Below are 14,253 nucleotides of genomic sequence, written 5' to 3'. Positions count from 1 at the left end.
ACAAAGCACATACAAACTCAAAACACGTACAAAAGACAACAGAAGTGCTCCAGGATGCTAGGGGGCAGTGGTGAGCTTTTGTTACCTCATGGCTACACAAGCCAGCAAGTACCAATGACCGGATATGGTGTGTGGTAGTAACAGGTAGATGAACTTTTGCTTAATTGCTTAATTAAAGCAACAAAACAACCTGAAGAGCCGGTTGGGAGCCGAAATAGCCGGCTCTATTTAGTGAGTCGAGCCGAAAGAGTCGATTCTCTAAAAAGAGCCGGAAATCCCATCACTAGTACAGGTGTATTTAGCGCTGTGACATACTCCCCCACGTTTTCCCGACTGCAGGACTGCGTCACCGGTTTGTTTACTATCCCCAGGAGTGACGCAGCTGTTACATAATGGAGTCTGACTGAGCTCGCGCAGTCACACCGGCGCGTGGCTCTGTTGTTGTTGTTGTGCGCACGCAGGTGTTTACGCGACAGCAGCTGATGTGAGAACAGCGCACGCGCTCTGCTGTCATCGTGGGGCGGGAGTCTGAAGACAGGTGGAGACAAGACCAGCGCGAGGACTCCTACCGGATACGAGCCTCGGCACCCGGGCAACAGCTCTCCTCCACAGACCCGTGAAAGTGCCACGGAGAGAGGGATGGAGGAGCAGGAGGAGGAGGAAGACCTGGAGGACGAGCTGGACGCGTCTCAGCTAGAGAGGTTCTTGAAGGACGGGAGGAGAGCAAAGTCCCTGCCGGCCTGCCCGGGAGGAGCCCACGGAGCGGAGGAGGGCAGGAAGCGCGTGAAGTTCGCGGACTCCATGGGGCTGAGCCTGGCCCGAGTGAAGCACTTCAGCTCCCTGGAAGAGCCGCAGATCCCCAGCAAGGTCCTGTCCCGGCACAAGAGCTTCCCCCTGGAGCAGCAGGACCTCCTGAGCAGCCTGTGCCACAACTTCGCCGCCGGCTTGCACGCGGACCTCCCGGAGCTCCGGGACACGGAGCGGAGAGTCCGGCGGCTCCGGGTCTGTCTGGAACGGCTCGTCGCGACGCAGCTGGACGTGCGGGGGCACGTGCGGGTCCTGAGCGGCTGCGCCACCGGGAGGGAGGTCGGAGTGAGGTACACCTTCAACGGCTGGCTGTCCCACATGGACGCGCAGGCGGTGCCCGTGGCTGCCGTCGAGCCGGGTTTGGTGGGGGAGCGCTTCGCCTTCACCGTGTACATCCCGCCCCTCGCAGACCCCGGCTCCGCCGTGCACCTCGCCGTTTACCTGAAGTGCGAGGAGGGGGAGTTCTGGGACAACAACGAGGGGCAGAACTACACCGTCAGGTACCGCTGAGTGCCCGGCCTTTGTCAGCGCCGCCTTCCACGTCCCCTGAGCCGTGCGTAAAACCTCTCCATCCTGAGTAAAACCTCTGTATTTAAAGCTGTCCGTTCGTCGCAAAGCTCCTTCCTCGCTTCTGTCTCTGACCTTCAGCTCTGGTGTCCTGCTCTCTCTGGCTCACTGTGCTCAGTTCCTGAGGTCAGGACGCGTCAAAGTTTCAGATGTCACAGCAGGAAAAATGAAATCCTGGCAGAGAAGTTTCAACTTTTCTTTTTAACTGTGACGTGGACACTGCTCACTGATGGACAGTAAAGATTCCTGAATGTTGTCACATGATTCATGTTTAGTAAAAGTAACTGAATCACTTTGGCTGTTTGCCTGCTTCTCGTGACGTCATCACGCGCCGCACTGTAAAACGATGCTGAGCCGAACAGGAAGCAGATTCTGACATGTTGAAGGAGTGTGAGAGGAGTGAGCCTGTCCTCTGCCTTCGAAGCCAGATGTTTCCTCTGTGGTGTTTTTAAAGCTCCAGATGTTTTCAGTGGTGATGCCGTGTCCTCTTCAGCCTGGATTGGTCTGATTGGAGGGTGGTGGCGTGGATGCAGAGAGGAGGTTCCCTCCTGAGCCCATCAACCACAGAACCAGGTCCGACTGTAGAGCAGCGCTGCCTGAACACCAGCAGCGGTCAGTACTGGGTTCTTCTAATAAGAGGAACAACAAGTTCTTTATCATTTTATGGGAACCGTTCTCACGTTGCTGGGCAGAGGTGAAGAACCTGTCTCCGCCTCCACTCTGGGAGGATTTTTCTACAGCAGCATGTCAGTGAGGAGCTCATCACTGCTTCTCTTTTCTCTTACTGAACTTTTTAAAAGTTTAAAATCAGTAAAATATCAACATTTATGCAATAATTATGCAAAAGATATTTATAAGCTTAAGCTGGGTCTTTGTTACCTGACGCAGGAACAAATACTCCTGTTGTAGTCAATGGTTGTTTGACCTCTGTGACCTCAGGACCTGTGAGCATGAATGAAAGAGGAGCTGAGGAGCACTACAATGACCTCCTTGAGTTTCTCAGAGTAAAGCTGGAGCTCTCAGACGCTCTGTTGCTACAGCAACCTCACAGCAGCCATGTTATTGGTCACATGATGTCATTAAAAAGGCTCCAATAGCACAAACACGGCCCAGAGGTCCTGTGCTGAGCCTCTGCTGGATGTTAGAGGAACTGCAGGTACTTTCAGCTGGAGGGTGGGGGTGTATGGACGAGCCCGGGGTTCAGGCTCATCACAGAGGTCACAGCTGAGCCTGCAGCTACATGCTAAATGATGTCACACAGTCTGGTGATGGTAGAGCGAGGCGTGCACGTCGCTGTGTAGCTCCTGCAGCAGAGTCTGCAAACTGAAATCAGCAGGTGCAGCCGCACTGACTGAAGCAAGTATTAATCTTTGCTTTCAGCTGTTTTGTCACAGATTTGTGAAATGATTTTTGAAAGAGCTCACGGATCCGGGTGCGACGCTGTAACAGGAAGCCCTCGTTGCAACAGGTTGTGAAATTTCTTCACTGCCAGATTTTCCACAACCAACCGTCAGCAGTATCACTGCAAAGTGGAGACATGAAGGTGCAGCACAGTGAGTGGAAGTCCCCAACCCTCCATCACCGCAGCGTCCACACAAGCCGCTCAGCAGCAGCTGCGCCTCAGCTGCCGTACGACACGTACTTTTAAAGCAAGCATGTTTTATAGCGTTATTTTATATCCTGGTCACATACAAGGTTCTGGTAGCTGATTGGCCAGACTGTCCTGTAGCCATTTTCTCACTTTGGCTCCACTGTACAAGCCGACAAGTGTTTCTGTCATTGGATGGTTTCTCTACACCTCAGTGAGTCTGGAGCACATGAAGTCTGCGTCTGCACAGAAAGCTGTAACAACCCTTCACATCCTCCAGTGGACCAGACTGGAGCCATTACCAGGCCATTCCCTGCTCCCAGACCTTATGTTTGACACCTCTGTTTTACAGCACGACAGCACGTGTGTGTGTGTGTGTGTGCGTTTCATGAGCATCTCGTTTACCTTTAAACCTGCAGCCTCTGAGCGGCGCAGCCTGTAGTTGGTCTATTTCGCCTCTAGGTGGCAGCATTTGTCCTTTTCACCTCCCTCTGTGGGCGCATTCACTTCCATAAACTGTTTTTATTTTCATGGCACACATTTAGTTTCTGTCCAAATGATCTCCTCGTGTCCTTCTTGTGTTGTTTTTAGGTTCCCGAGCGCGTGACGGCGTGTGGCTGCGCGTCCTCCATGTGGCGCTGCAGAGCTGTCAGTTTATCAGTGCAGCTGCTTCCTCTCAGCCTCCATCTCTGAACGCTGATGAGCTCCAACCTCTCTGCTTCAGCCCAGAGGAATCCCAGCATTTCAACAGGAAGCGACACTTCAAAATAAAAGCCGCAGCCTTTTATAACTGAGAATGATTTAAAGTTGTGTTTTCTGACCTTACCTGTATTTCTACACGTTCATCCTCCAAACCATTTAAATATGTTTCTGTTTCGATTATCCTGCATCCACCATTTCCCACATTCCACAAAACCCTCAAACAACTCTTTCCTGTGACCTCGTGTGACCTTCTGATGTGTTCCCACCACGATTTAATGAACAAGTACAGCAGGTGTAAGACGATCAACGAGCATCTGGTTGTTTGTTCCCATGATGGAGAACAGGTCTGACACTCCCAGGTTAGGATTGGAGCCACACCCATCCTTCCAGGTCGCTGCGCTCGGTCAATCGGCTTCAGCTGAGACCACAGCGGGCGCTGTTTCTGAGAGTGATCCACGAGCTGAAGCACCGACGCTGACCGGAGACGTACCTGTACAAGAGGAAGCCGAGGAAGAAGCAGACGGATGGGATCGTAGAGAAGAAGAGTGCGGCGATGACTCTGCTCTCTGAACTTCAGTGAAAACCACGAAAGCAGCAGACCTGAAACACCCCGAGCTGGAACGGCTTTCTGTGACCCGTCGCCCACGAGGTGACGGAGAGTCGAATGTTTGTGTGACAATAACTGCGTGCTTCTCCTCTGCTGATTTACAGTTGGATGTTTTTTGCTCCAGACGACGAGCTTGAGGATGATGATGAAACTTTTCTCTACTGAACACAACGTCCAGATAAACACAGAACTTTTGGGGAATCCTGGTGTTTTTTCTGCCATTTAGTGCCGGTCACATGACCCGATCATGTCTCTGTAAATCAGGACTCAAACGGCCGTGACTACGACTGGACGAGCAGAAGCTGCGCGATCCCACGGACGCTGCTGCTCGTCTGGAGATCCTTGACTCCGTCACATCCATCACAGCTGCTGCTTTTCTTTAAACAAGGCCTCGTGTTCGTCATCTGGCCTCGCAAAGGCACTTTGAATAAATCTCAGCTGGACAAACTCGACGTCTGAATGTTTTTATTCGATAATTTCCTGCAAACACAGCAGCACGAAATAAAAAATGGCAGTAAATCTGACCTTGACTGCGTGTAGACTGTACGTAGAAGATGGACGTGTGCGTCGGTCTGAATGAGTCGGCTGCGTGTAGCAGCCAGTCTCTCTTTTTAACCTCAGTAAAATCTGCCTGATGGTCTCAGTCGCAGGTTTTAGTCGTTTAGATTTTGTCCCAATTCAGGGTCAAATGATTTAGGGTGTGGCTACTCTGTGATTGACAGCGACCAGCTCTTTCTTACGCCAACACGTTGGCTGGGTCCATCTTTTATGTACAGGCTCTTCAGGCAGTCTGAGAGGCGTTACGATTGGACGGCAAATTGTGGAACATTTTCGGAGATCATGTTGTTAATCTTCCACGTTTGCTCTCTGGATCAAGTGTGCGTGGTCTCAAACAAGCACACGGACGCTGTGACCGGACTCTGGTTCCTGCGCACCAGCTACACAACAGTTAAGTGGACTCATCCTGCTCCTCGTCCGCCGGGTCATACTTCCTGTCCTGGAAAAGCTTTAATAATGACGCCTGTGAGTGAGCTCCAAAGGCTCCGTTTACCACACTTTTTCTACTTTTGGGTCTCTCTGATGTCACAGAGAGGAACTTATACGGTCACCTAAGGAACAGAAGCTCCACCCACCTGTTGTTCAAACCAGCCAATCAGAATAAAGCTAGTTGAAGGTATTTTTCACCACCAGGGGGCAGTGTTAAGATAGAGGATGTGTTCACGTTTTTTTTAATTTGACTACGAAAAAAATGGTGGAAATGAGCAGAATAGGTCCACTTTAACAGGTGAGTGTCATGGCGGCTGTGACGTCACATGACGCAGTCACATGACGCGTCGTTAGCTGCTTACTGCATGTTTAAATTTTTATTTACATTCGGTTACAAACATATAAAAAGTTTAACAAATTATACACCCGCTGCATTTCTACACAATTTCAGAGCATGAGGATTCGCTGCGGCGCCCGTTGTCACGGTGAATTCAACAATGTAAATTACTTCATTAACATAATGCCACATCATTGGTTGATAGGTTAATCAGGATGAAATGAATTACAGGGTCATTACTGGCGTAGAGTCGGTGATCCTAGAACAGACGCTCCTGCGGGGGTGTGTCTATTTGGTCAGGAGGTCCGCAGCCGCCGCTCGTCTGCTCTAAAAACGCCACCCAACGCTGGGAGGAGGAGCCATGGCAACCTCTCATTGCTATTGGCTGTCAATCAGACGTCGGTGCTTACTGGTGACATCACATCAGTATGTGATGACATCACTCAGAGGAGTACATGTTGTATATCACCGTGACGATGACTGCAACCAGAGCGGGGACCAGCATGTTCGACCACCAGCTGCAGGACAGACGCACAGTTAGTGGTGCACACAAACCCACTCTGTGTGTGTGTCTGTGCGTGTCTGTGTGCGTCTGTGTGTGTCTGTGTGTGTGTCTGTGTGTGTCTGTGTGTGTCTGTGTGTGTGTGTGTCTGTGTGCGTGTCTGTGTGTGTGTGTGTGTCTCTGTGCGTGTGTCTGTGTGTGTCTGTGTGTGTGTGTCTGTGCGTGTCTGTGTGTGTCTGTGCGTGTCTGTGTGTGTCTGTGTGTGTGTCTGTGTGTGTGTGCGTGTCTGTGTGTGTCTGTGTGTGTCTGTGTGTGTCTGTGTGTGTGTCTGTGTGTGTCTGTGTGTGTGTGTGTGTGTGTGTCTGTGTGTGTCTGTGTGTGTGTCTGTGTGCGTGTCTGTGTGTGTGTGTGTGTCTCTGTGCGTGTGTCTGTGCGTGTCTGTGTGTGTCTGTGCGTGTCTGTGTGTGTGTGTGTGTGTCTGTGTGTGTCTGTGTGTGTGTGTGTGTGCGTGTCTGTGTGTGTCTGTGTGTGTGTGTCTGTGTGTGTCTGTGTGTGTGTGTGTGTGTGTGTGTGTCTGTGCGTGTCTGTGTGTGTCTGTGTGTGTGTGTCTGTGTGTGTCTGTGTGCGTGTGTGTGTCTGTGTGTGCGTGGCTCACCTGGGCTCTTCCTTCACAGTGGTCACCAGTGTTTCCTGTAAAACACAAAAAGAGTCAGTCCCGTGGCTACATCGCTGTTTACAATAAACCCATCAAAGGGTCAAAGGTCACTGTGATAAATACACCAGGGGGCGCTCTCGAGCTCGCCCAGAATGAGCTGCACAACGTGAACTTTGGCAAGTGTTCATCTTGTTTTTGAAAGAAGAGCTCGACATCGTGACGCGCTGCTTCGTCTGCACCTGTGGAGCTTCCTGTTGGGCTTTAGCCACGCCCCCTAACATCTGCCAGAGTTATCGGTCCAAATTCATGGGCTGCATCCTCCTGAGGACGCATTTGTAGACCGATTACGTCACAGCGACGCGCCGAAGGCTGTCCAAATTCATAGACTCCTCCGAATGCAGCCGACAAATGCATCCTGCTTTTCCCTGAATTTGAAGGATGGGTCGGGTGTGTCCTTCGTGGCCTACCATATCCCAGAATTCATAGTGCGGCCCAGCAAAAGTTTTAAAATTACTCATACTAATCTTTCTGGGTCACAAAATAAACTTTTAACATATTTTCAGGCGAGAAAGTAGCTGTGTAAACATCAAATATCTGCTCGGTTTATCAAGATATCGCATATTTGCCAAAGTGCTTCAACGTTTTCGGAGGCGTCTGTTACCCACCAGCTCGACAGCTAGCCGGGAGCTCGAGGGTCACTGGAGCCGCCGAGAACGGCACAACTCCCGGCACATCATGTTCAGATCACCGCGGACTTTCACTGCTCGGGTTAAACAACTTAGACAACCTAAAAATGTTGTTGTTTGGCTTTATTAATCTCCCGGGTGGTTTTCACACAGCTGAATAAACGTCAAATAGAAAACTGATTAAACAGAAGTGTGAGACGGTCGAGAGTTTACTCCTGTGTCCTGTTATATTTTAGACAGCAAGGAGCAGACGGCGAGTTTATTAACTCCACCGAGACAGCGGTGACGCAGATCAGAAGGCTGGACCGTCACATTTCACAGCCGTTTACTTCCGACCTTCTGAGGACCCGGCCTTCACGGTCTACGTGGGCCGGGTCCTCAGGAGGATGCAGCCTATGAATTTGGACACAACAATCCTTTGGAAATCGGTGCCATGGAACCCTTAACTAACCAATCAGCACGCATTAGCGTTATCCTGGTGCTTTCTGGGGAAAATCAGCTTGTTCTTGTCGTATGTGAGCAGCTCTCCTCAGACCGTCACCTCTTTACATCGTCTCAGTTTAAACGACATGTTTCTGTGATCTGCTGTGATTAAAGTTGTGGCGTGGGTGTGGTGTGGGTGTGGTCTCTGGCCGTCTGCAGAGGAGGGGTGACGCAGTGAGCTCCCGGGGCGGCGCAGGGGCGGGTGAACAGGTGTGCTGGGCTGTGATTGTGACTCTTTATATGTTCACAGTGACAGTCGGAGGGGGAGGAGAGTGGGAGCGTCTGCAAACGCCCCAAACATGCGATCAGCTCAGTCCGACTGAAACGGCTTCACTCACCTCAGGCTGGGAGAGCTTCTGTCTGTCCTCCTGCACACAGAAACACAGAGATGACACAGGCAGCACCTCCCACAGTGCAGTCAAGTCTCACACACACACAAACACACACACAGACTCACACAGACACACACACACACACACACACACACACTCACCGGGTGCACCTCTCCGATCACCATGCTGCTGGCCATCTCTCGGGCGTCGGTGGAGTGTCCGACGTCCTCGAAGCTCTCCGTGGCGTTTCCTCCGGCCTGCTCCCTCAGCACCTCCTCTCCTCCGGGGTGCTGACACCACAAACACACACAGAGCCGTCAGTTCACCTCCTCACGCACACATTCACACTTTTAAACACACAATTTCTAACCAGTCACTCGTTAAAGTCGAGGCTAAACACAAATCCTCACATTGCTTTAGGTTCCGGTTGCGGTCGGCACGGTAACACGCTGTGACAGGCCCACGTGCACGCTCGCAGTAACACCGATGCTGGTCGCCCTCATCAAACAGAGGCGTGCGTGTCCCTCTCTGCCACGAGAAGCCGTCACAGTCGCAGAGGCTGTGAGTCAGTCACGCCGCTGCAGCTGCAGAGCCAGTTTCAGCGCTGCATGGTGCAATCAGGCTGCCCACATGCAGGCTGGGGAAACATGGCATACATGACGTGCAGCTCGCCTCTGTCGGGGCGCCTTACAGGACCACAGCTGATGACACGCTGTAAACCTCTCTACACATGAGTTACGTTTGGGACCAGACGTCGACATGGACTGAGACTCGCCCGCGGCCTGTGATTGGACCGTCCTCCCCATCGCCTCTTTGTCTTTACCTGCGTCTCATTAATGAATGATTCACAGGTTCGCTCTGACCTGCAGTGAACCACGGCACTCGGCTCACCTTTGGACAGCTGCTATAAAACAGCTGGATCCAGAAATCGCTGCTGAGCATGTCTTTGAACTCTGAGTGAACCGGAGCAGCGAGACGAGTCGAGAGGCCTCGATCTGTTCGCTGACTGTTGGCCAACACACCCTGAACTCTGTACAAGGAGACGCCATTCATTCAGATAAGCTGTGACCAGGGAGGAGCCGAGCAGCCCGAGGGCCAGGCTGTTAGTCATAACCAAGCAAGGCAACTTTATTTGTATAGCACACTTTCAGCACCAGGCAATTCAAAGTGCTTTAGGGGCGACCGTGGCTCAGGGGGTTGGGAAGCGTATCTGTAACCGGAAGGTCGCCGGTTCGATCCCCGAGCTCTCTGTCCTGGTTGTTGTGTCCTTGGGCAAGACATTTTACCCTACCGCCTACTGGTGTTGGCCAGAGGGGCCAATGGCGCGATATGGCAGCCTGGCTTCTGTCAGTCTGCCCCAGGGCAGCTGTGGCTACAACCGTAGCTGCCTCCACCAGTGTGTGAATGTGAGAGTGACTGAATAGTGGCATTGTAAAGCGCTTTGGGTGCCTTGAAAAGCGCTATATAAATCCACTATTATTACGTGATTAAAGTGATAAAAGAAAGCATTTGTAATAAACCAATAACCAAGAAAATCATTTGTATGAAAATTAAAACAAACAGGTAGAGAGCCATAACAGGATCAGTTACTCATAAGCAAGTCTGAATAAGTAAGTTTTAATTTTACACTTAAAAGAGCTTTGCATGCTCCTGATAGTTCCAGATGTGAGGAGCATCTCCTGCTTCGCCAGGTTTAGTTCTGGTTCTGGGGACGGTCAGTAAACGAGAGCTGGAGGACCCGACTGATCCATGACAGCAGATCTCTAATGCACTCTGGTGCTAACCCATTCAAAGATTTATAAACTAATAAAGTCTATTCTGTGAGCTACAGGGAGCCAGTGCAATGACTTTAGAACTGGAGTAATGTGCTCTGTTTTCTTGGTTCTAGTGAGAACACGAGCAGCAGCGTTCTGGATCAGCTGCAGTTGTCTGTTACAGTAATCAAGGCGATAAATGCCTGGATGAGTTTCTCTAGGTGATGTGTCATCAGTCCTTTAATCCTAGAAACGTTCCTCAGGTGACAGAAGGCTGACGTTGTTATTACTTTGATGTGGCCCTGGAGGTTCAGCTCTCATTATTACACCTAAGGTTCTGGCCTGGTCCGTAGTTTCTAGTTGGACCAGTTTGAGCTGATTACTGATATTTAGTCTTTTTGGGTCCAAAGAGAAGTACTTCAGTTTTGTAGCAGGCATTAGAGTGCACATTAGAGTGCACATTAGAGTGCACATCTGGGTCTTGTATTAAATGTTTCCCTGTATTTGTCTGACAGGTTTAGTTGATTTACAGTTTAAGATTTTCTTTACACAAAACCAAAAACAAAATTCATATTAATTGTAACAGTTTATAACCAGTTGAAGCCATTACTCATCCCTCTAATTACCCAGGGATGAGTAATGGATAATTAAAAGGAAAAACCTGCGTGTTGGGAAGCATTCATGTAACAAAGTGGTCTGCAGGTTCCCTCTGTGGTGGCCATCTTGTTTCCCCAGTAAAGAGGAGGCCTGCCTCAATTGCAGCTCTTTTATAGGCCAGTCTGTATTGAGAAGGCGTGGTCTTTAGAGTATTTGTGCATGATGTCGGCAAGAGACAATAAAACAATTACTTCAGTTAAGATAGAGTGAAGTCTGATGTTTCCCTCACCGCGGCCTCTGCGTAACACTGTGACTCACTAATCTGACCTTTGTGAAGACATTTGCTAATCAATAGACTTCTAACCACAACCCATGAAATGATGGACACAATATTCACAGATCAGTCCTTAATGATTAGCAGCAGTTAGCTTTGTTACGGTAAAACTTTCAATTGTATAAATTATTGTACTTTTGCAGTATTTAAAACCAGATCCTGAGGATATGAAGCCTCCTTTGTTCTAGTCACCAACATGGACTAGCGCTAGCTAACGTTAGCTTAGTCTGCTAATCGCTAACATCAATGAACGGAGGAAACTCCCCATAAAAATAAAAAATAAATGACTTCAGGGGAGATTGTTTTTAATAAGAGAGGAAACACACTCAGGTTAGCTAGCTGGCTGTTAGGGTTTGGAAGTTAGCCACTTTTGGGCTTTTTATTGATCCTCAGAACAAAGCGTGAGCTGGCTTTCTCTGGCTGATGATTGTTTTGGTTGTGAGCCGATTGTCACATTTGCCCGTAGCTTGCATGGAAGACACTGACTTCTCTGCTAACACTGGCTAACTGCTCGCTGAGCGCTGCTGAAACCTAAAACTGTGACACAAACTGGAAGTTGAGAACGTTTACTGTCAAAGTAAAAGCTCCACTGCAGTGCTGCGGCCGCCATGTTTCAAAGGGTTTGTTTGTCATGTTTCCAGATGCAGCGTCTGTTACATTACAGGTGACACAGCAGTCTGCAAGCCTAGCGACCAAAGAAATCACAAGTAAGTGGTTGGTGAATACATTTTTTCCCTAGCAACCAGTAGTTTCCAGGCAGTCAATGTCTGGCCTTCAGGTCTGCCAGCACCCTCTGGCCAACCAGTTGGAGAATAATCATTTTCTCCCAGTGACCTGAGGTTGGCAGATGGTTGCAGACTGGTCCCTAGACCTTTAGTCTCTACACTGTTACATGTCCAAATCATTAACATCATGTGACTAGCTGTCATGTGACCACAAAACCTCATAAGTCTGCAGGAAGTAAAAAGAGGGACCACCCAGGGCATGCTCATTGTCTCATCATTCAAAGCAAACATGGACAGCTGTGCAGCATGTAACTGATGCTCACCTCATCAACTCCAATCAGCTCTGCTATCCAGTGCTTATATCTGCATGTAAAGGGTGTGAACACTTCCACCAGTGGATCCAGTTTCCTGGATATTTCTGATTTGGATCAAAAACTTCCTGCTGTTCATTTTTAATTGAACAATTCCTCACATATGCTGACGTCTCCAGGATTAAATTAACAATGAAAACACATCTGGTTTAGATCTGAAGTGAGTCAGAGCCAGTTATCTCTCTTTGTGTAGTCACATGTTATAAACCCAGCCCCCCCATAGCTGCATCACTGCAGCCTGCCAATGATTCACCAGAGTCTGCAGCACAAAGCCAGAGAGCAAACTGTGGCAGAGTTCATCCAGTGAATCAGCAGAAAACTGAAGCCTGACGATATCTGAAAGCAGAGGGACGGTGTAAAGCTGAGCGGAGGTGGAGGTGAAGGGTCGTGGGGCTGACGCTTTGTGTGCAGCAGTCACATTTGCTGCATGCAAACTGAAACGATCCATGTTTACGGCCTTAGATCGCTCTGTGCTTCAGAGCAGCACGTTAAACCTGCAATAAACCTGCACACAGACGGCCAGGTACCTCTTCATTATATCAACCATCACACCTTTTCTAGACCAATCAGAGGCAGTCGGACGCATTTATTCATTCATATGTTCAAAGAGGCCAAACCTGCCTGAGCCTGGTTGGAAGTTTCTTCCTGTTAAAAGGAAGTTCTTCCTTCCCACTGTTGCCATGTGCTGCATACAGGGTCATCTCTCTAACACTACTAAACTGGTCTAAAACTTTTATTTAAATGTTGCAGGTACCCAGAGTAACTTCACCTTAACTTAATCAAAATCAGTCAGCTCAACAATCGGAACAGAAAATTCTAATAATAATAATAATGGATTGGATTTATAAAGCGCTTTACAATGCCACTATTCATTCACTCTCACATTCACACACTGGTGGAGGCTACAGTTGTAGCCACAGCTGCCCTGGGGCAGACTGACAGAAGCCAGGCTGCCATATCGCACCATCGGCCCCTCTGGCCAACACCAGTAGGTGGTAGGGTAAAGTGTCTTGCCCAAGGACACAACGACCAGGACAGAGAGCCCGGGTATCGAACCGGCAACCTTCCGGTTACAGATACGCTTCCCAAACCCCTGAGCCATATATTGATCAACTGGGAAAAAAAGTCCTTTCAGGTTTATAGTTTAATGTTTAAAAATGTAAATCTGCCAAAATGTTTTAATTAAAATTTTACATACATTATTTTATTATATTTTTTATTATTATGAAATATGTTTTTGTTGTTTTATTCCCATTTTTGTTCCAGTGAAACAAAGAAATCATCACTAAATGTCCCAACATCAGCAAACATTAGGTACAGACAGGCATTGGTCAGTGAAGCTGGTGTCTGTCCAGTTTAAAGGCTTTTAATCAATGCAAAGATCAATACCATCATTTATTGTCACTAAATCGTTTTTGATCAGAAATTGAAACTGTTGAAGATCAATTACATTTTTGACAATTTCCCAATAAAACACGATCAGTTTAAAAATGAAAAATCCAGGATTGACTCGTTCAGCCTGACAGTCCCACTGAACACAGACATCCAGTTTCTAATCAATAATCCTATCCATCTATGTCCAGAGTCTTTTGGTATTTCTGGGCTTCCATAGACCACAAAACCCAAACAAATCCGGTCTCCGTTGTAGCGGAGACACCTGCCCTGATTCGGATACTTCCCATCTGACCTTTGACTTATTGTTTAAGTTGGCCGGGTTCCTCTGGGGCCCTTCCTGGGACCCCTGCGATTCTGAGAAGGCTCCAGTCTGTACTGTGAAACTACAAGCTGCTAAGGATGCATCCAAAAGCGGTTTGGTTGGATTTTTCTCCCTCTCAGTTCAGGGTGTCTAGTTTCCTCATTTCCTGTTTTGGCTGATTTCCACACACACATAATACCGCCGCACTCCCACCACCCTCACCACCCAGACACCGAGCTCACCTCCTCCAGAAACTTGGTCACATCGTAGACTTTGTTGTGGATGATGATCCACGTCGATTTGAAGGAGTTCTGCTTCTCTATCTCTGCCAGTCTGTAGTATTTCACTGCCTCGGAGCTTTTCTTCTCTTCACCCATCTGTGCGACGCTGTGCGAGCGAGTTCTGAGGGCTGAGCAGCCTGTCCGAGGTTATATAATCGCAGCGAGGGTGTCAAGACAGTGAGTCCACAAAAACACACCGACATTTACCCCAGAGAGAGTCCACGCTAACTTCCAGCGTTGAG

General features: G+C 49.0%; 2 protein-coding genes across 4 annotated transcripts; one reads left to right on the top strand and one right to left on the bottom strand.

Annotated features, from left to right (window-relative positions):
* The first annotated feature begins 108 nt into the window (after window positions 1-108).
* On the top strand, window positions 109-4,718 carry LOC113029592 (protein phosphatase 1 regulatory subunit 3G-like). Of its 3 annotated transcripts, none has more exons than XR_003273441.1 (2): window positions 109-1,986; window positions 3,554-4,718. XR_003273441.1 is itself a non-coding variant. In XM_026180561.1 (2 exons), the coding sequence occupies exons 1-2, from the start codon at window positions 640-642 to the stop codon at window positions 3,567-3,569; spliced, it is 684 nt and encodes a 227-aa protein (XP_026036346.1). In that variant the 5' UTR covers window positions 109-639; the 3' UTR covers window positions 3,570-4,718. The 3 variants fall into 3 exon arrangements, 2 of the variants coding, with proteins under 2 accessions (XP_026036346.1, XP_026036347.1); XM_026180561.1 differs by having other exon boundaries at window positions 109-1,307; XM_026180562.1 differs by having other exon boundaries at window positions 109-1,360.
* A 3-nt stretch (window positions 4,719-4,721) lies between these two features.
* On the bottom strand, window positions 4,722-14,246 carry cyb5a (cytochrome b5 type A (microsomal)). Its single transcript, XM_026180569.1, has 5 exons — window positions 13,973-14,246; window positions 8,415-8,543; window positions 8,260-8,289; window positions 6,753-6,787; window positions 4,722-6,113 (listed from the first exon to the last, which is right to left on the bottom strand). The coding sequence occupies exons 1-5, from the start codon at window positions 14,105-14,107 to the stop codon at window positions 6,035-6,037; spliced, it is 408 nt and encodes a 135-aa protein (XP_026036354.1). The 5' UTR covers window positions 14,108-14,246; the 3' UTR covers window positions 4,722-6,034.
* Window positions 14,247-14,253: the final 7 nt, after the last annotated feature.

The sequence above is a fragment of the Astatotilapia calliptera genome, chromosome 9 (assembly GCF_900246225.1).
Source record: "Astatotilapia calliptera chromosome 9, fAstCal1.2, whole genome shotgun sequence".
Lineage (NCBI taxonomy): Eukaryota > Metazoa > Chordata > Actinopteri > Cichliformes > Cichlidae > Astatotilapia > Astatotilapia calliptera.
This window is presented reverse-complemented; position numbering and strand designations above follow the sequence as displayed.